Genomic DNA, 20352 nt, shown 5'->3' on the forward strand with positions numbered 1-20352 from the left:
CTGGGGCAGCGGTGGGGGGGGGGGGGTTCTGTTCTGGCTGAGGGACCCGTGCAGTGGGCAGGAAGCAGGCACGTGTGTCTCCAGCCACCCTTTCTTCCCACCTTAAGACCCCTCCTGATTGTTTTCATGTCCAGCTCTGGGTGCCTGTTCACTCCCCCCCCCCCCCAATTCGGGCGCATCCTGCTTGGAAGGACGACGACGTGCATGTGGGGACCCGCAGGCGGGGTGCTCGTGACCCTCAGAGTGCCGGGAGGTGCCACTTGGGGAAACCACCACTGGATCCGCGAAGACAGACACAGAGCGCTTCTACGTTGGCACATACCACAGGGGAGCGCCCCCCAGGATCAGAGCCACGGAGCAAGTCCCGGCCACTGGCTCTGTTTACGTTGGGTACGGCTCAGGGTTCGAATCTCCAGGAGGGCACGGCCCGCCGTCCCTGGCCGGGGAGGCTGTCCAGCTTCGCACTACACGTTTGATCAACGGGCAGTGTCTGCTCTATGGCAACCCCAGCCCGTGCCAGGAACGGCCACTGATCAGGTTAGCAGGGGGGGTCACGAGGTGGGGGCGACTCTCCGTGGTTTCCACAGGCTTGTGCAGGCCACCCAGACCTGACCAGAGCTGACCACTGACGCAGGGGTCCCTGCTCCCCGAGGGATGGCCGAGACCCCGCCTTCCAGCCGTGACGCGAAGCTCGTCCCGGGACCAGCGTGGAGGGGGCAGCACGTCCACGCATGGTGAGGCCGCGGTCTGTGCTTTGGAAAAGCGCACAGAGAAAGCACGGCAGGCTTGTGTGGGCGTTAAAGCAGGTAATCACGGACCAGGAACACAGGATGAAGGAGCACAGAATTTGCCGCTCATGCAGGGACCTCACTTGCCTCTTAGGTGGGTGTCGGCTCTGAGGCAGGCTCGTCACCCAGGCTGGGCCAGTGACATACGGAATCATCGGACAGAAGCCCCGGCCGGCACCGCATCAGGACCCCCGCTCTCTGGCGGCCGGGCTTGCCCGGCCGTCCCAGCAGGTCTGAGGCTCAGAAACACGGTTTGTGGGCACCGGCTCCCAGAACTCCGCATACCTGGACCAGCTCCAGGTCTGTAGGGACGCTTCCAGAATGGCATCATTCTCTTTCAACAAATATGAGCACCCTAACTTTCTACCCCTAAAATGAAACTTCCAGAACCCTTACGGCCAGAGTGCTGGGATGGAGACCAGGGCCCTGGCTGTGAGCACTGCCAGCCGGCCTGCGGGGCACCGGGCTCCCTGTGGGCCCCACGGAGGAAGACAGCACAAGGGTTCTTCATGATCCCCCCTGAGCAGAGACACGGACGCTGTCCAATGACAAACCTGACCGTGACGATGCCTCTCCCAGGACACGTCTGGCCCGCTCCTTCCCACTGTCCCCTGCCATCTTCCTAGATAAAAATTAAGCCAAGTGATGAGCACAGGAGCCCGACGCAGATCAGACCCTGAGTTCCTGACTGTCCTGCTGACCGCCGACTCCATCCACATCCTTTACAAGCTGCTCCCCTCACTGAGACGCCACGTCCCCCAGGACGCGGGACGTGGTCTCCCAGCTCTGCTCGGCCACACCAGGCCCACACGCGCCACGAGGCTGCACCTGCACGATTCCCAACCACAGAAAATCTGCTACAGAGGAGTCCATTCCTGGCACGAAACCAACCTTGCGATAGAAATCAGAGTATTTAGCGGGATAATCCTGACAGCCCCGTCACTTCTCAAAATGTTCCCATCTGCAAACCATCTGGCTCCCGACGTGCTCTTTCTTCTTCTTTTTTAAAGGTTTATTCACTTATTTTCTGGGGGGCGGGAAGGGCAGAGAGAGGGAGAGAGTCCCTAGCAGGCTCCACACTGTCAGCACAGAGCCCGACCTGGACCTTCAGCCCACAAACTCTGAGATCATGACCTGACTCAAGAGTCGGACGCTTAACCGACTGGCCCCCCGGGTGCCCTGCTCTCGACGAAAGAACACACACTCTGTGCTCTGTCTTCTAACGAAAGGTCGTCTCCCAGAAGAAAAATGGAATCGCTGCAGTGATAAGACACAATTTCACCCTTACTTTCAGAGGCTCAACAGAAGTGAGGCAAAAAGGGCCGAAGCTACAGTTTTGCTCCTTCCTCCTCCTCCCTCCCCACCCCTCCTTCCTCGCTTCCTAGTTTCAGAAACAACTCTGTACTTTTTCTTGGTCATTTTTTAATGTTAATTTATCTTTGAGAGAGAGGCACAGCACAATCAGGGAAGGGGCAGAGAGAGAGGGAGACACAGAATCCGAAGAAGGCTCCAGGTTCTGAGCTATCAGCACAGAGCCCCACTCGGGGCTTGAACCCACAGACCGCGAGTTCATGGCCTGAGCTGAAGTCAGATGCTTAATTGACTGAGCCACCCAAGCACCCCTACATTTATTCATTTTTGAGAGACAGAGAGAGATAGAGTGTGAACAGGGGAGAGGCAGAGAGAGAGGGAGACACAGACTCCAAAGCAGCTCCAGGCTCTGAACTATCAGCGCAGAGCCCAACGCGGGGCTTGAACCCACGAACCGCAAGATCGTGACCTGAGCCGAAGTTGGCTGCTTAACCGACTGAGCCACCCAGGTGCCCCGTCCATACTGTCTTCGAGGCCAGCATTAAACCAGAGGCATGGAGAGGCTAGTCTGAGCAGGACCACGGAGGTCTGTGCCCTGCAAACGAGTCCAGCTGTGCCCAGTGCCTGCGGGACAGACTCAGACTGCCTGACGCTCTTGGTGACATCTCTCAAATCGTGATTTTCTTCCTTCAGGTCAGGCATTCCTCTTCTGCAGAACTTAGGAATTCTGTAATTTCACAAGCCTTCAGGATACTTGAGAGCTCCTTTAAACCTACAGCGTTAGTTTACGTTACCTGCGCGAGACCTTAGGAGGCAGTGAGGTATTAACATCTTTCCCCACCTACTTGTTTAAACGCACGCCTCGCTGGGTGAAGCCACGGGGCCCTGGAAAGGCAAAGGGAAACCGGCAATATGTCGATTCCAGGACCCTTCCAGACCCAGGACTCTTCCCCACGCGCCGTGCGCCTCCCCAGCGGTCTGGCGGCTTGTCCGAGGAGAGCAAGGCTTTCCGGGGCGTATCCAGGCCATCTCCGGAAGCCTCCTGGGATGACCCTGGACACTGCCTGCACAGTTCCCTTGGTCCTAAAGGCGTCCTCTCTGCCTTTACTTCCAAACCCTGGCACACGCGCCTCGACTCAAACCCGGGTCCTGGAATCCCAAACCGGCGTCCTTTCGAAGGCACCGGGTGAAGCACAACCAAGCATGGACTGAGCCAATCGTGTGTTTAGAGGATGCGCCCCTGAGACGTCTCTGGACCCGCACGTGTTGCCCGGGTGACATGGGGCCTTCAACCGTCACGTTTTTGTCTCCGGAAGAGTTGAGGGCTGTCTGTGGGCTGGTGGCTCTGCGGCCTTTCTGCCGGGACAGGAGACGGGGCGGCACCGAGGCGGCAGCGGGAGCCCTCCCGAACCACGTGTTGTCCACAGGCACAACGTGCTCATCCCGGCGGGCGCCTGCTGGAGGCCCGATGGGTTCGGCTCTCCCGTCGCCAGGAGCACCCGCTTGAACACCCCAGGCAGCGGAGCGGCTGGCAGAACCCAGTCAGGCGGTAGCGTTTTGTCACGCACCCCGCGGACGACACAGGGCACAGCCGCGGCCTGTGGGAAACGAGAGCGCTGGCCTTCCAACCAGAGGCTGGTCCGGGCCGCCCCTTCGTCCCGCGAGACAGCAGGTACCTGAAGACGTCCAGTGGCCCTGGTTTTCCCAGAGCCTCTTATTCAAACAGGGGGATGGGCAGACACACACACACACACACACACACACACACACACACACACTTTAAGAGGGATCTGTGGCCACGACTGCTGTTAGGCCTGCACATGGCTGTTTACCGATGGGCCTATCTCGGCCTGCCTGCCTGCCTACCTACCTACTCCTCTCTGTCGCTCCCTCTACCTACCTACCTTCCCACCTTACTGTCCCCCTACCTACCTACCCACATATCCATCCACGTCTTCCCACCTCCCTACCTTCTCAGGTCTACTGACCTTTTCCAAACGGCCACACACGTAAAACTTAGACTCAGAGCTGGCGTGCACGCGACGGTGTCAAAAGTGCCCTCTCACGGACGTGCACGTTGACTGTGAGAGGCTACGCAAGTAATGTCACTTCGTACCGAAAATGAAATGGTAGCCGTTCGTCAAAAGCGCCATCAGACAGACTCCCTCCTTCGCCGAGGGACCAGAGAAGAGAACCTTGGACTCCTCTCTCCCCCACCCACACATGAGCGCGCACGAGGGCACACACCCACAGGCAGGTGCGGGCACGCACGTTTTGTCAAAGATAGTGCTCAATTTGCAAACAGCAAACTCCTCCCTGGCTGGCAGGCCACGGCTCACACAGGTGTCTGCACACCCGTCATACAACCGAGAGGCAATTCACCAGCACCGTGCCGTCCCTGCCACGGTGGTTAGCCACAGAGGACACGCTATGCCTGGTAAGAGAGCAAAACGCTGAGTCCGCAGAAACAGTTATGGAAACACAACCTTCACACATAAATCTTTGAAATGGATTAATTAACCGAGCTCGGAGACAAGGAGCCTTACTGGACACGGATGCAGGTGTAACCCCTCATTTTATGAACAGTGACAACGAGGCCCACAGACTTTAAATGACTTCTCTGAAATCGTCTGCAACTTGGACACGAATGCACTCTTACTTCCTGTCTAATTCTACCGACACTTACACACGAACATAGGGTTTTCCAGTGATCAACGATTCAGAAGAACTAACACGAATCACCTCACCACGGGAGGACTGTTGCCAACAACAAATCCACTACTGCTCTGATTACGGTTTCTTTTCAGTGCCTACCTTTCCTCTGACTTGTTACTTATTTATTTCGCAAATGCTCGCTCTACCGGAAGACGTCACACACGCTTGCCTCACGACACAGACACTCTGGGACAGGCGGTGGCTGGGGGGTGTGCCAGCGTCCCGCTTTCCGACGCGGTCACACACCTGCATTTTCCTGTTCCAGCCTTGCACCTGGAGATTCGGGCCATAGACAGAGGAACCGACAGCGTGTCCAGCCAGCGCTTCTCATACTGTGGCGCATCAGCTGCGGGCGAGGAAGGCGATGGTGAATCCTGTGCACGATAAGCAAGAAGCAACAGTCACAGAGTCGGTCAGCACCGAATGCAGGGACAGCCAGCAGCATCCTGTCCCCTAAAATTCAAAGGAAATACATTTCAACTGTTTAAAAAGCATGTGACAATTTTCTGAAAGATCTGGAAAGAAGTAAGTGCCCTCCCATGTGAATTTAAACTAATTCTCTTTTTTGTTAACAAAACACTGCACAGAAGAGAAAGGTCAAAGGGGAAGCTTCGGGGAGAGAGACTGACGTGGGAAGGGGTGAGTCCAGGAGGCCGAGGGGCTGCGGCCACGCCCATGTCAAACGTTGCAGTGGAGCGCCTCCGGGTCCGGAGACAGAAGGTACACACGCACAGAGGCCGGGTCAGGGGCCACGCTGACTGTCCAGTGGGTGCGAGCACAGTCCCTCCTCCGTGGAGCCTGCAGATCACAGGCAGGTGCGTGGGAAACGCGGAACCCAGGCAAACGGGCTCGTGACCCAACCCCGCGCTGCCAGGTCCGCAGGCGGCAGGATCAGAGGTGGGCTCCAGGCAAGAGGACCCCCAAGTTCCCGTCTGGGTTCTGAGGGAGGGGCCGGTAGCAGCCTGACCCATCCTCCCGTGGAGCCCGTGGCCCAGCATGGAGACGGCAGCCCCGGGCAGGGGTGAGGGCATCCGGCCAGCACGCAGGCTCCCGAGCGCACAGCAGCCCCCGACTCAGCACCACCGGCTCCAAGGGCAAAGGGCCAATTCCCCGAGTTCCCTGCTGTCCAGGTTCCTGTAAGAAATGACAGCTGTGTGGGGGTACCTGGGGGGCTCAGTCGGCGGAACGTCCGACTTCGGCTCAGGTCATGATCTCGTGGTCTGTGGGTCCGAGCCGGGCTGTGTGCGGACAGCTCGGAGCCCGGAGCTGCTTCGGATTCTGTGTCTCCCTCTCTCTCTGCCCCTCCCCCGCCCACTCTCTGTCTCTCTCTCTCTGTCTCTCTCTCTCAAAACCGAATAAACGTTAAAAAGAAAAAAGAAAAAGAAAGCAAGCAGAGCTGCTCAACCCTTCTAGCTTTGCAGGAGCAAGGGGCCGCGTTCCCACAGCGGACCCGAGACGCCGCGGGCTGTGCCAGTCAGCGCCTCACAACCCGCACAGGTTAAGGCAGGAGTCACGCGCCCACTGCAGGCGACGCAAAACGTGCCCTCCCCCGCTTGCTCTGTGACGCGGCCCAAAGCTGCCGAAGAGCTAAAGCGGAAAAGGCCGTCGTGAAACACCGATGTGCAACCAACCGAGTCCCGGGACGTTTCCTGTTCGCTGCCGCAGTGACCACGAGACGGATTCTGAACGGGTGGGAACCTCGGGAGCCGCTGGGGGCGGCTGGAGGCACAGCGTCGGGGCAGGTGCGTCAGGGGCGGGCGGCCCCGTGGGGAGGCCCTCACAGACCCTCCCCAGGGCAATCTCTTCCCTCTGGTTCCCCGACGTGCCACACGATGGAGACATCTGAGAAACGCCAGGAAAACCAAGTACTTGTGATACAAGACACAGAAACTGTTTGGGAGTGAGTGAGAGAAGATGAAGTAACGCGCGTCCCGGCGTCTTGCCACGCACGGGCACGGAGAGCCACGCGTGGCACACGGCATGCCAGCGTGCCGGCTCTCCTCAGGCGTGCACGCACACGTGTCCACACGGAAGCACGAAAACACCACCTTCACGGTGGAGACACGACCACACCCAACACAACTGGGAAATTCAAAACTGTAAAAAGAGGGAAAAAATTCGGCCCAAACCTCATCACACACTTGGTACGTTTCCTGAAGACCTTCTTCCTCTTCTCTTTTTGAAACTTAGTTAGAGCCATACTGCCAATAATCGCGATCGAGGGCACGGAAGAGAAGAACGTTTATGGGTCACACTTGACACAAAGCGGGACTCACCCACAGACCTCGCGCTCGGAGGCAGAGCACCTTCTGTTTAATAGGAACCCGGGTCCTTGAGGGTGATTATGCTTTGTTCTATTTATCCCTTGTGTAGGGAGAGCTTCTCTTGCTCTAACTCCCTTGGAATGAAGTCTGTACCTAAATATAATTTAGCAGTTATCAGCACTTGCTCGAGGAGAACACGGCGTTCGCACGTTTTACAGGATTACTAAGATGCCTGAGGCTTTGTCTGAAGAGCGGCCTACAGGCTGGCCCGAGACCCTGATGGCCTAGCGGGAACAGGCAACGGCCGTGAGGGGTAAGGACGATTCTGCAGGAACGAGCGTCAGCAGGGGCGGCCCTGAGCGGCGACCCTAGTTCGCCGAGCGCGTGAGCAGGAGCCGAGAGCGAGGGGGAGCGGACCCCCGTTCTCTGCTGCGCCGACCCCACTAATGGGGGTCTCCATCTCTGCTGTATGCCGAAATACGTCTTTAAGGCATTTTTTAAACTTTATTAATTTATTTTGAGGGGCGGGGGGGAGAGAATCCCGAGCAGGCTCTGTGCTGTCAGGGCAGAGCTCGATGCGGGGCTCGAACTCATGAACCATGAGATCACGACCTGGGCTGAAATCACGAGTCCAACACTTAACCGACTGAGCCACCCAGGTGCCCCTAAATCATTTTTTTAAAAGAAAAAAAAATATTAGTCATCGTAATACTTTGAATAAGAGATTTGAAAGCAACTTTTCAGGTATTGCTGTCTTCTTCCTACTTTGGATAATTGTGGGCTTTGCAACTCCTTTTATTTTTACTGAGCAATCTTGAGGCATGAACCACCTACAACGTGTACTCATGTAGGAGCACAGTTTGATGAGCTTTGACAAATAGATACACCCCATGCCAGAACCTGAATCACGACACAGGCTAATTCTGCCCCATCCACACCCACACAAACCTTGTCCCCACAAAGTTCCCTGTGGCAGTTTGTAGGCAATTCCTGCCCTCCAGTCACGTCAGTCTGACAGAAGTCAGATCAGCCAGATTAGTTTTGACTCTTAGAACTTCTACAAATAGGACCACACAGGAAGTATATGCACAAGGCTCCATTCAGCAGGAAGTCTGTGAGATGTATCGGCAGAGGATTCATTTTCATCAGTGAGTAGTATTCTACTGTTTGCGTATACCTGCATTTCTCATCCACTCACCTGCTAAAGGAGATCTGGGCTCCTTCCAGTTGGAGGATATTATCAGCACATTTGCTGTGTTATCAGTTAAGTCAGCACTTTGGATGTTGTGCCCGCTTGCGCTGCTGGGGCAAACATCACTTGCTCATGATGTGGTACCCTTTGGGTTTTTTCACAGGTTGTTGACCATTTTTGCACCAGCATTCGTGAGGGTTGTTGTCTGTAACGTTCGTTACTTATAATGCCATTGAAAGGTTCCGGTACCCGTATTATCCTGGCCTCACACAATTAGTGGGATACATTCCATCTTCCTCTATTTCCTGAAAAACTGTGGAGGTCACATGTTATTTCTTTGACAGAATTCACCAATTACAGAATAGTTGAGTTTACAGTCCTAAATAGCCTATCACAGCCCTGCACGTGATCTTGGTGAACGTTCCATATTCACCCCGTAGGCTTGGGGTGTGGTTTCCTGTAAAAGGCAGTTAGGTTCCAGTTGGTTCATAAGGTTGATTATGTCCTTTATGTCCTTACTGATGTTCTGTCTACACGTCATATCAACTTCTGCATAAAGAGTATTAAAATCTCCATAGATGATGAGAGGCTTGTCTAATTCTCATTTCTGCCAGGTTTTGGTATATGTATTTGGAAGCTCTATTACTGGGTGTGTGCCATACTTAAGACTAGAACGTCTTCCTGATGAATTGATTCTTTAATCATAACAAAACACTTCTCTTTGTTTTTTGGACACTCCTTATCTTGAAGACTACTTTGTTAGACGTTAACAAAGCCACCTTTTTTGGTTACTGTTTATAAGATACATATTCTCTACTCTTTTAATCTCTACCCATCTGCATCTTTACATTTAAACAATACTTCCCGTGGTAAGCAGACTTGGGTCTAATTCAGTCTTACAATTTGTTTCAAATGGAACGTTTAGTTCATTTACATTTAATATAATTCTCGTGTCACGGGTTTAGTTATACATTGCTAATTTGTTATTTGTTCCTCTTGGGTTTTCTCCCAGTTCATTGAACATACTTTTTTAGGGGTTAATTTTTTTCATTATTCTTTTTTATCTCCTCATTGGCTATAGGGATCATAATACACACTCTTAATTCATCAGTGTTTACTCTGAGTCAGTACCGCATCACTTCAAACCTTGTATCTGATACATCCTCCTTCCCATGCCTCCCTTCACCAGTGCCAGGATCTCACAGCAGAGCATCTCAATGTGCTTGGCCCCCACCCTTGGTGCTATTTTTGCTGTCTCTTACGTCCACATACATCACCACCTCCACTTTACTGTGCTATCATTCTGTCCTCTGAATTATCTAACTTCAAAGGAACTTCAGAGAAGGAAGCACAGACATCTTACACACGCACACTCCTCCTGTGGTGCTCCTCACTCCTTGTATATGCACGCCTCCCACTGGCATCCTGTCCTTTCATCTGGAAGACCACCTCTCAGGATTTCCTGTAGTGCAGCCCCCCTGGTGGCATTTTCTTAGCTTAGATTTACTTTAAAAAGTCTGTAAGTGCTGATGCGTAGGGGCACTTGTATCCCAATGTTTATAGCAGCACTTTCAACAATAGCCAAATTATGGAAAGCGCCTAAATGTCCATCAGCTGATGAATGGATAAAGAAACTGTGGTTTATATACACGATGGAATACTACGTGGCAATGAGAAAGAATAAAATTTGGCCTTTTGTAGCAACGTGGATGGAACTAGAGAGTGTTATGCTAAGTGAAATAAGTCATACAAAGAAGGACAGACTCCATATGTTTTCACTGCTATGTGGATCCTGAGAAACTTAACAGAAGACCATGGGGAAGGGGAAGGAAAAAAAAAAGAGGTTAGAGAGGGAGGGAGCCAAAACATAAGAGACTCTTATTAAAAACTGAGAACAAACTGAGGGTTGGTGGGGGGTGGGAGGGAAGGGAGGGTGGGTGAGGGGCATTGAGGAGGGCACCGGTTGGGATGAGCACTGGGTGTTGTATGGAAACCAGTTTGACAATAAATTTCATATTAAAAAAAATAAAAAATAAAAAAAAACTTAAAAAAGTCTGTATCCCTTCATTTTTAAAGAATATTATCCCATGCATGTAAAATTCTTAATAAACACTCATTTACATCATTGTACCCGGGTAAGTTATGTCTTTTTAAAATATGGCTGCTGCCTGAATTTCCTCTTTCGGTTTTCGACAGTTTGATTGGAATAGTTTTCTTTGTGTGCGTCGGGCTTCTGATCATCCCCATCCTCATTCTGGGACTCGTCCACCTGATGTGTCCCACACATCACTGGGGCTCATTTGTCAGTCTGTCTCTGTTCTTGAGATGGGCAATTTTCCATTTGTCTCCTGGTCTCTCGAGCAGTCCTACTGCAATCTTCTATCCATGGGAAGACGAACTAGTAGGCATTGGATTCTAATTATTATGCTTCCAGTTCTATGGTTACCATTTGTTCATTTTCTGAAGTTTCAGATTCTTCACTGAGAGTCCCCATCTGTTCAGTCATTATGACCGTATTTTCCTCTAAGGCCTTAAACATATTTGAAAGTGCTGCGTTAAGATCTTTGTCTGCTAAATTCCGTATTTTCACATGGGGTCTATTTCTACTGCTTGCGTGTTTTCTTAGCTTCATATCACTTGTTCTTGTTTGCGTCACTCGTAGTTTCTGGCTGCGGACCAGACGTTATCAACGACACAAGGTAGTGACTATGGATTATGTTTTCTTCCAGGGCATTTCTGTTCAGCAGGTAGATCGCTTACCGTAATCACCTTAAACGTAGGGAGTTTTAAACTATGTTGGGGTGGGTTTGCAGAAACCAAAGTGTTTACTAAACCCCTGTAACTTGAAGGGATTCAGCCTCCAGTGCTGTCCTGTCCACACTTGTTTCCAAGGGTTGGTTTTAGAGACCCCGTTACGGCAGCTTTATGGTTGCCTCTGTGCCTGAGGCGCAGCCCTTCTGAATTCGCAGCTGCGTATCTAGCACAGTTTCTCCGGTTCGGCCAGGATGGAGCCGCAGTGTTACCAGCACGGCTAGACCTTTGGCATCTTTGCTTGTTGTGCCCCTCAGCGCCTTGATGGGGGGGCACGGGGTAGTCTTTCCCTGTGCACTGGTATCCTGGCATTCGGCCAAGGACTTGTGCAAAACCTACGTAGACACACTTCCAGCTCCCAACGCCACCTCCTTCCGGGGACCCTGCTGCCCCGCCCCACGGCTTCTAACTGATCCAGAAGCCCTGCGTCCTTGTCCTTGTCTCCTCGGTGCGCCAGGACCACACACTGTGTGTGAGTTGCACTGTCACCTTGTGGTGTCCCCTCCGTCACGGCTCACGGTCTCATATGGCCGGCTGCCCAGCACCTGAAAACAAGCACCTTGCTTCTACTATTTAGGGCAGAGGTTAGCACTGCGGGAGACGTGCTGTGCGGGCTTCTTCAAGTGCACTTGGTTCTTCCTGTGCTCACGGATCTTCTCAGAACCCGTGCTGGAGGGGAGGTCTGTGCCAACAGCTGCTTTGTCTTGTTTCACACATCTGATGTCTCGTGCAAGGACTTGAAAATGTCACTGTGCATACAAATCATAAAGGGAGTTTGTAAGAGATAAATTCTCAGGCCCCCTTCTTTGAGATTCGTGTTGTACAGGTGCTTAGATATGGCTTTGGAATCTCCGTTACTTTGACACTGCACGCGCTTTGACACGCGTCACGAAACACCACTTGCGTGTATCAGGACCAGGCCACGCAAGATGTTGTAGTACCCAAGCACTGTGTCTGTTTCTAGGGAGAAGGGTGTTTAAAAACGTCCATGTTGGTAGGCTGATTAAGCATCATTCAGTGCATAACCTAAATGTAATTTTTAAAACAGAAATATTAACTGTAATTTTAAAATGATTTCAATCTGGGGCGCCTGGGTGGCTCAGTCAGATGAGCGTCTGACTTCGGCTCAGGTCATGATCTCACAGCTCATGTGTTCGAGTCCCGTGTTGGGCTCTGTGCTGACAGCTCAGAGCCTGGAGCCTGCTTCAGATTCTGTGTCCCTCTCTCTCTGCCCCTCCCCTGCTCACACTCTGTCACTCTCTCTCCCTCCCTCAAAAATAAACGTTTAAAAAAAATAAATAAATAAAATGATTTCAATTAAATAATTAAAATGATGGTCGATATTTTCGTACCAGAGCAGAGTGCTGTATAATTCATGCCTGCTCATGGGCTATCTGATGCAGCTCAGGGCCCCCACCGGGGGCTCACAGGTTAGAGTCCATAGCAACCAGCTTCTTTCCACATTTATTTCCATGAAATTAACTAATAAGTCACTAGAATGGACGGCAAGTGTTTGGTGGCTTTATTGAAGTTCTGGATTTTGGATATTCTGACCGAACATGGAGCCAATGACTATGAGGCAGCCATTCACTGGAGGTTCCTGAGAAGGCGGTATACTAAATTTGTTACGCAGACCACAGACCAAAGACTCCAAATCCAAACCTTTATTTTACGTGGCTCTTTAGAATATGCTTCTACGTGGCGGACTGCAATGCCTCGGTGTTATCCTTAGAGAAGCTCCAAGATGGGACTTGGATTTCTTTCTAGTTTTGATGAATAAAGTAAAGGTAATTTTTAAACCCAGGAAAGACTCAAATGCTGGCAAGCAGCTGAATATTCACCACTTAGTGTTCAATTAATGGCAAGAGCGCTGCACAGCAGACAAAGATGCCTGTGGGTCACAAGTTCATAATTTCGACCTTGATACATCCTGCTGGAGGTGCGGGCCCGTTTTTAAATCTAATTTCAGACTGTGACACAACACAACCGTACTTTGGTATTGCACACAGTAACAGGAAGCACCGTGTGGTGCCTTGGGGGAGAGGCGGCCGAAGCTGGACGCCTCGTCACCATGACTTGGTCTGGGAACCCTGCGGGACCTTCACAACCTAGAGGCAATTTAAGAAGATGGGTTTCTGTGAGAAGTCCCAATTACCCCTACACTTAAAATCTGTGAAATGGATGTGACATTCACGGCCTCATGTGGTCACTGGGTGAAACCCCTAGGGGTTGCCAAGGGTATCTGAGCCACATCCGGAAAGCCAAGGGCAGGTGGGGTGCACCTGGAGGGGACAGTCCCCTCCCTCGGCCTCCTGCCCTCCCCGTACCTCCCTGAAGAGACAGACTTTGAAAATACTCCTTGCCTTAGTAAAATACTCTGACCTTGTGTCATAACATTAGTGCTTTTAGAAGTGAAATTGATTAGAACAAAATGTAGGTAAGACTTTTACAAACACTTCTTTTCTTGCGGAAAACAAGACACATGTCACCTATATACCCCTAAATAACGAAAAAAAAACCCAGAAGCCTCACATCCTCCGCACACACTGTGTTTCCCCTACGAGGAAGACCCCACGGTGGGTATGAAGCCCGGATACCAGCGCGGAATTTTAAATCTGAACTCTTAACAGTTAAGAACCTTGAGACACTACTTTCTCAGCATCAGAGATTCAGCGAGGGGAGGCGAGCCGAGCGGCGGAAAAGCCAGACTGAACTGTCACCTCTGAGCTCCCGGCAGGGCTCTGAGGGAGTTTCTTAAAGGAAAGAATGTTTCCATAATCGCGTAATTAACTCTGCTGTCAGCATGTAATTTAAGGTGAGTACGCGACGTGTCTGATGACGAACTATTTTGACTGCAGCGTCACGGGCCCTTCTCAACACTGTTCACGCCCGATGCTCTCGTCTTTCTTACTTTAAAAACCCGTAATCACGTTGGCACAGGGCGGGCTTGACACTCATCTCAGGGACAGGCTTGGTGACTCTACTCTGTCTCTAGTGTCATGTTTCCTTCAGCTTTCGGGTGGTGACTTTGCTTCCAGAACTCTTCTCTTTGCGGGCTGGCCTCCGCAGTGTGCTACTTCCCAGGCCACCCGCGTGCACTTGCATGCACACGCGCACCCACATACACCCACACCCACGCACACGCCTCCCCACACATGCACCCCGGCATGCACACCCACACTTGCACGCCTGCCTGTACACGCCCACACGCACGCACACATGCACCCACGTACACCCACATGCACGCACCCGCACACCCACACATGCACGTCCGCACACACCCACACCCACCCGTGCACACCGCACACGGGCTTGGGGGTTGGTTCGGGGCACAGTGACACCGTCAGCACCACCCCAGGGCACACAGCTGGGCAGTGGCTCAGCGTGGGGTGGGGGCGGGGTGGCCCGAGAAGCGACACCAGGATGGCCGCTGGGCTAGGACGGACCCCTCCACGTCCCCGCGGGCAGCCGGTGGGGTGGCGGCACGGCTCCCGGGGAGGGCACGTCCCAGCACTGACCCGAGGGCTCCGGCCCCTGACCACCCAGCACCCAGCTGCCCCTGCGGGAGACACCCCCCGACCAGCCGCCTCGCCTCCCGGGGCCGGAGCAGGTCCACCTGGTGCCTGCCTTTGGGCACCAAGTGTGGCCGTGCCCTCCGAATCACAAAACGAACAAGATGAACACGTATTTACTGTAACACATTTTAAAACAGCAGGAAAAGTATCTTTTGCTCTTTTCACACAGAAGAATCCAGAGCTGAAGCAGGCTGTACGAAGGGACCTGGGCCCATGCAAGGTCCACTCCATCCAGAACCACCCATTTACTACGTTACAGAAATTATAGGTCAGCGCCCCTGCGGGCATTTACGGTCATACCTGTCGGGTCAGCGCCCCTACGTGCGTTTATGGTCGTACCTGTCGGGTCAGTGCCCCTACTCGTGTTTACGGCCACATCCGTCGGGTCAGAGCCCCTGCGGGCATTAATGGCCACATCTGTTTGGTCAGCGCCTCTATGGGCGTTTACAGTCATATCTGTCGGGTCAGCGCCCCTACGGGCGTTTATGGCCACATCCATCTCTAAAAAACAAGTATTTCCTAATTTTTCATCTGCACGTCATTGAATGTCCTCGGAATGGCACAGACTGTGAACGTCTGTGGAGCGAAGGGAATGTGTTTTTTGCAGGATATTCTTCCTTTGGGGTCCTCTGTCCTGCGGTTTGCCCTGAGCTAGTCCAGAACTGCAGCCAGGATGGTGTGGACACGGTTGTCACAGCCAGAGAAGCTGTCGCCGAGGTGCCCGTGGTGAGGAGGAAATGCACCTGTTAGAGGCCCAATGGCCTCTGTCATTTACTCATCCCCCACACTGACATTTTACTAGAAACTGTGGATCCTGCCTTTTCTACACAAGACACACCTTGCTGAGTCATTTTGTGCTTTTGACGTAAGAGCAAATGCAGCGCGTGAGATTGCAAAGCAGAAATACTGAACATAAATCAGTTAACGTAAGAGCAGTAATTCACCATTCCACATTTTCACTACAGAAGAATAGTTTTTAGCTATTGCTTATACAAAACTATAAAATTAAAATAGCCTAACATTATTAAATGTAATTTTAGTAGAAATCTATCCCAGACACAAGATTTCACAGAAACATCAGGTGCGGGAGAGCCCCAGGAAGCACTGGCCGCAGGGTTAGGGTGATATGTCCACGCCCGGTCTGTGGGTCTCTCGTGCCTTCCCAGAGGCCACAAGGACCACCCACGGAGGCCTGGACCCTCTGCCACCTTCACCAGGGAGCAGCCGCTGGTGCCCTCGACCTGACGGCCACCTTGCCCCCTCAGCAGACCCCTCACGTCCTCACTCCAGTGACGCCAGAGGGTCCCGGACATTCACAAGATGTGCAGCAGCTGTCACAGGGTGGAGGGGACACGGGCTCCAGCTTCCCCGTGACAGGTGTCTACTCCTCCCATGACCACCCGTGACCTCTCTGGTCTCTTACTCTCCTCTCTAGGTCCCTGGGCACCAAAGAATGGGGGGGATGCAGACCACAGCTGTGGCTGTTTTGCGTACAGCCGCCCCAGGGCCAGCCCGTGAGATGTCACCAGATACAGGCCGGGGGCTCAGAGACGGTGTGCTGCAGGCAAAGCCAGGTTTCTGGCGGTCAGGTCGCACCATTTCCCGAACCCAAGCTCAGACCCATCCTGGCACCAATCACCACACACGCCCAAGTCCCAGCTTGGGAGGAAGAACTCGTCAGTTAGAATTTCCTAGTAGACGCTTTCAGTGTCTGAATTTAAGTCGGTAAATTTGCCAACAAACCTGTCACATTTACACACTCAACGGAAGTTTGGAAGAGATCCATGTGGCATAACGCTGCATGTTCTTATGTCCGTCCACGGTCTTAGGTCCTGTGTCTGAACACAACTGCCTGCAAAGCCAGAACGTGGCGATGGACAAATCCAGACCAGAACGATGCTTTAATGCAGAACCAGGAGGCCCGGATCTCCAGCACCTATGCTTCTGAACGTCACCGTCCCCTCTCAGCCGGGCACCCGACACTGGCTGCCTTATGACATCCTGGGCTCGTCCTGCCACCGGTTCTGCTCTCTGGCTCAGCTCAGCCTTTCATTTAAGTACTTGCATGCATTGTATAAACGTATACACTTCGCGTGTACAACACATTATGAACAAAGAGTAACAAATCTTGTGTTACTGTAAGTATGGTGATCACATACACATGCGTGTCTTACACAAATATACCCCCTTAATGAGAAACGCTGTCTAACCCAAACACAGACCTGGCTCCAACCCTGCTACTTATTTTTGCTACTCATTACTCGGATGTAACCCTTTTGACCCTCAGTTTCCTCCTCTATAAACAGAGTCAGCGATGGCAGCTTTGGGGGACCAGGAGGGCCACGTGGACACCACAGCACTGACCCGGGAACACAGGGGCCACGCTCAGTTAGTGCTGAATACAACAAAACGACAAGGCCTGTTTTCCCATAGAATCCGGGTTGACGCCCACTTCAGCCTCTGCTTACGGTGAATTTTCTCAGTAGCTGACTTTCCGTGGATGTGGAACTGTGGCCTCAGCCGAGCTCATCTCTGTAACATTCCGCATGCCAGTTTGGGGGGGTGCACCCTCATTAGTCCTTTCAAGTTTTTGTTTAACACCCAGAAGCTTGGAAAGGAGACTTCGTTCTTGCACAGCGCGATCAGTGTGTCGGTTAACAGCCTTGCTTGAATCCCCGCGAAGCACATGCACAGTGCGGTCAGGTTTCCACTGACGTCCCCTCAGAACAGTGAGTCTTCTCTCTCGAGCGAAAGAGAAGGGCCTTGGGCCCGGGGCAGCAGGGACCTCTCGAAGCATTTTGTTTCCTAATTTTCTTTAAATGGACCCGGGGGCATCTGGGGGGCTCGGTCGGTTCAGCATTGGACTCTTGACTTTGGTTCTGGTCATGATCTCACGGTTCCTGGGATCGAGCCCCACGTCAGGTTCTCTGCTGACAACATGGAACCTCCTTGGGATTCTCTCTCCCTCTCTCTCTGCAGCTCCCCCACTCATGCGCACATGCTCTCTCTCTCAATCTCTCTCTCAAAATAGATAAACAAACTGTAAAAAACAACAAATAGACAAGAATTAAGACAGTTTCTTAACAGCGTCAGCTTTTACTGACTTCCTGTTTTCATTTCCTCTGGGAACACGGTGTGTCAAGATGACCGGAGCCCGAGGCTGCACACACCGGGCCGGCCACCCGCACCTTCCCTGAAACTGCAGCGAATGGAGCAAGGACCTCACTGCGGCTGGTTGGTGAGGCGGCCAAGTAGACGAGGCCACCGAGGCCTCTCCAGAACCAGCCGCACGTGAGCCTCAGGAAACTGTCTCAGCAAATACACACAGCCCCACACAAGCTGTTTCTGCAGCTTCCGCAGGTGCATCCTGCTGAAACAGGAGTTCTCCGTGTTGTCTACAAGGAGCGACTCTTACAGGCTAACTAGACATCCAATATTAACTATTATTGACGGGAAAGTCTTCTAACGTCTCTGTCCGCAGCTAGATTTAGACATACGTCTCAGGAACGAACAGCATGGTCTCAGCGTTTCATACGAAAAATGTAAATAATTTTCTATTTGAATTTGATGTATTTTGAGTGGAAATGTTTAGTCTATTATTTTCAAATATTTTGTGTAGGCTATCTACAGTACTTATGGTGCATAAATTTTTTGATGTTACGGCAATACAATTATTAAAAGCAAATGAACTTTTGTGACAACAGGTTATTGTCATATTTTTCAAATCAAAATCACTATTATCACAATAAGATTAAAAATCTCTTAAGAAACGTCAATAATGGAGACAAAATAGGACATGATTGTTCTTAGACTCTTCAGAAGGCAGTTGTAAATCAGGCCCGTTCAGAAGCCAGTGGGGTTACCTAGAGATTTCATGTCTGTGGTGATGACTCTGGTCCTTTGCGGTCTTTGCCACGTTCCACTCATAGAGTCCCCCTTAGGACCTCCTGCAGGGCCGGATTAGTGGTCACAAACTCCTTCAGTTTTGTTTGGGAAAGTCTTTATCTTTCCTTCTACTCTGAATGACGGCCTTGCTGAACAAAGGATTCTTGGCTGCATATTCTTCCTGTTCAGCACGTTGACTATTTTCTGTCAATCCCTTCCGGCCTGCCAAGGTTCAGTGGACGGGTCTGCTCCTACCCTTATGTGTCTACCCTTATAGGTTAAGGCATGTTTGTCCCTTGCTGATTTCAGAACTGTCCCTTTATCTTTGAATTCTGCCAGTTTTACTATGATATGTCATGGTGTTGACCTGTTTTTATTGATTTTAAACAGAGTTCTCTGTGCCTCTTGGACTTGGATGCCTGTTTCTTTCCCCAGATTAAGGATCACTCTGAATATAAATGGACTAAATGCTCCAATCAAAAGACACAGGGTATCAGAATGGATAAAAAAAAAAAAAACCAAGATCCATCTATACACTGTCTACAAGAGACTCACTCTAGACCTGCAGATTGAAAGTGAAGGGATAGAGAACCATCTATCATGCTCCTGGAAGTCAAAAGAAAGCCGGAGTAGCCATACTTCTATCAGGCACACTAGATGTAAAACAAAGACTGTAACAAGAGATGAAGAAGGGCATTATATCATAATTAAGGGGTCCATCCAAATGTGGAAGCACCCAAATAGAAATTAAGTTAATCACAAACATAAGCAAACTTTTAGATAATACTGTAATTGTAGGAGACTTTAATACCCCACTTACAACAATGGACAGATCATCTAGGCAGAAAATCAATAAGGAAACCACGGCTCTGAAGAAGACATTGGACCAGATGGACCTAACATATATTCAGAACATTTCATCTTAAAGCAGAATACACATTCTTCCCCAGTGCACATGGAGCATTCTCCACAACAGATCACATACTGGGTCACAAAACAGCCCACAAGTACAAAAAGATCGAGATCATACCATGAATATTTTCAGACCACAACACTATGAAACTTGAAATTAACCACTAGAAAAAACGTGGAGAGCCCCCAAATATATGGAGGTTAAAGAATATCCTACTGAAGAATGAATGGGTTAGCCATGAAATTGAAGAAGAAATTTAAAAATACATGGAAGCAAATCAAAATGAAAACATGACAGTCAGTCCCTTTGGGATGCAGCAAAGGCAGTCCTAAGAGGAAAATCCATTGCAATCCAGGCCCATCTCAAGAAACAAGAATGGTCCCAAACACACAACCTAACCTTACACCTAAAGGAGCAGCAAATAAAGCCAAAAGTCAGAAGAAGGGAAATAATAAAGATTAGAGCAGAAATAAATGATATAGAATAAAAAAAATAGAACAGATCAACGAAACTGAGCGCTGGTTTTTTTTGAAAGAATAAACAAAATTGATAAGCCCCAAGCCAGACTTCTCAAAAAGCAAACAGATAAAATCACAAATGAAAGAGATCACAAATACAATTAGAAGACAATGCTTTGAAAAAATTATATGCCAACAAACTGGACGATCCAGACGAAATGGACAAATTCCTAGACACCCACACACTACCAAAACTCAAATAGGAAGAAACAGAAAATCTGAACAGATGCATATCCAGCAAAGAAATCGAATTGCTTATCAAAAATCTCCCAACAAACAAGAGTCGTGGGCCAGAGGGCTTCCTAGGGGAATTCTACCAAACATCTAAACAAGAGTTAATACCTATTGTTCTCAAGGTATTCCAAAAAACAGAAATGGAG

The 20352-nt window shown here is 50.9% G+C and overlaps 1 protein-coding gene across 1 annotated transcript in view; it reads right to left on the reverse strand.

Moving 5' to 3' along the window:
* The window catches only part of SNTG2 (syntrophin gamma 2), a 128721-nt gene that overhangs the window by 60595 nt on the left and 47774 nt on the right, over positions 1-20352 (reverse strand). The window contains 1 exon segment of the mRNA XM_049652613.1: positions 5061-5188. Coding sequence (XP_049508570.1) covers positions 5061-5188 — 128 coding nt within the window.

Source organism: Panthera uncia (assembly GCF_023721935.1).
Source record: "Panthera uncia isolate 11264 chromosome A3 unlocalized genomic scaffold, Puncia_PCG_1.0 HiC_scaffold_12, whole genome shotgun sequence".
Lineage (NCBI taxonomy): Eukaryota > Metazoa > Chordata > Mammalia > Carnivora > Felidae > Panthera > Panthera uncia.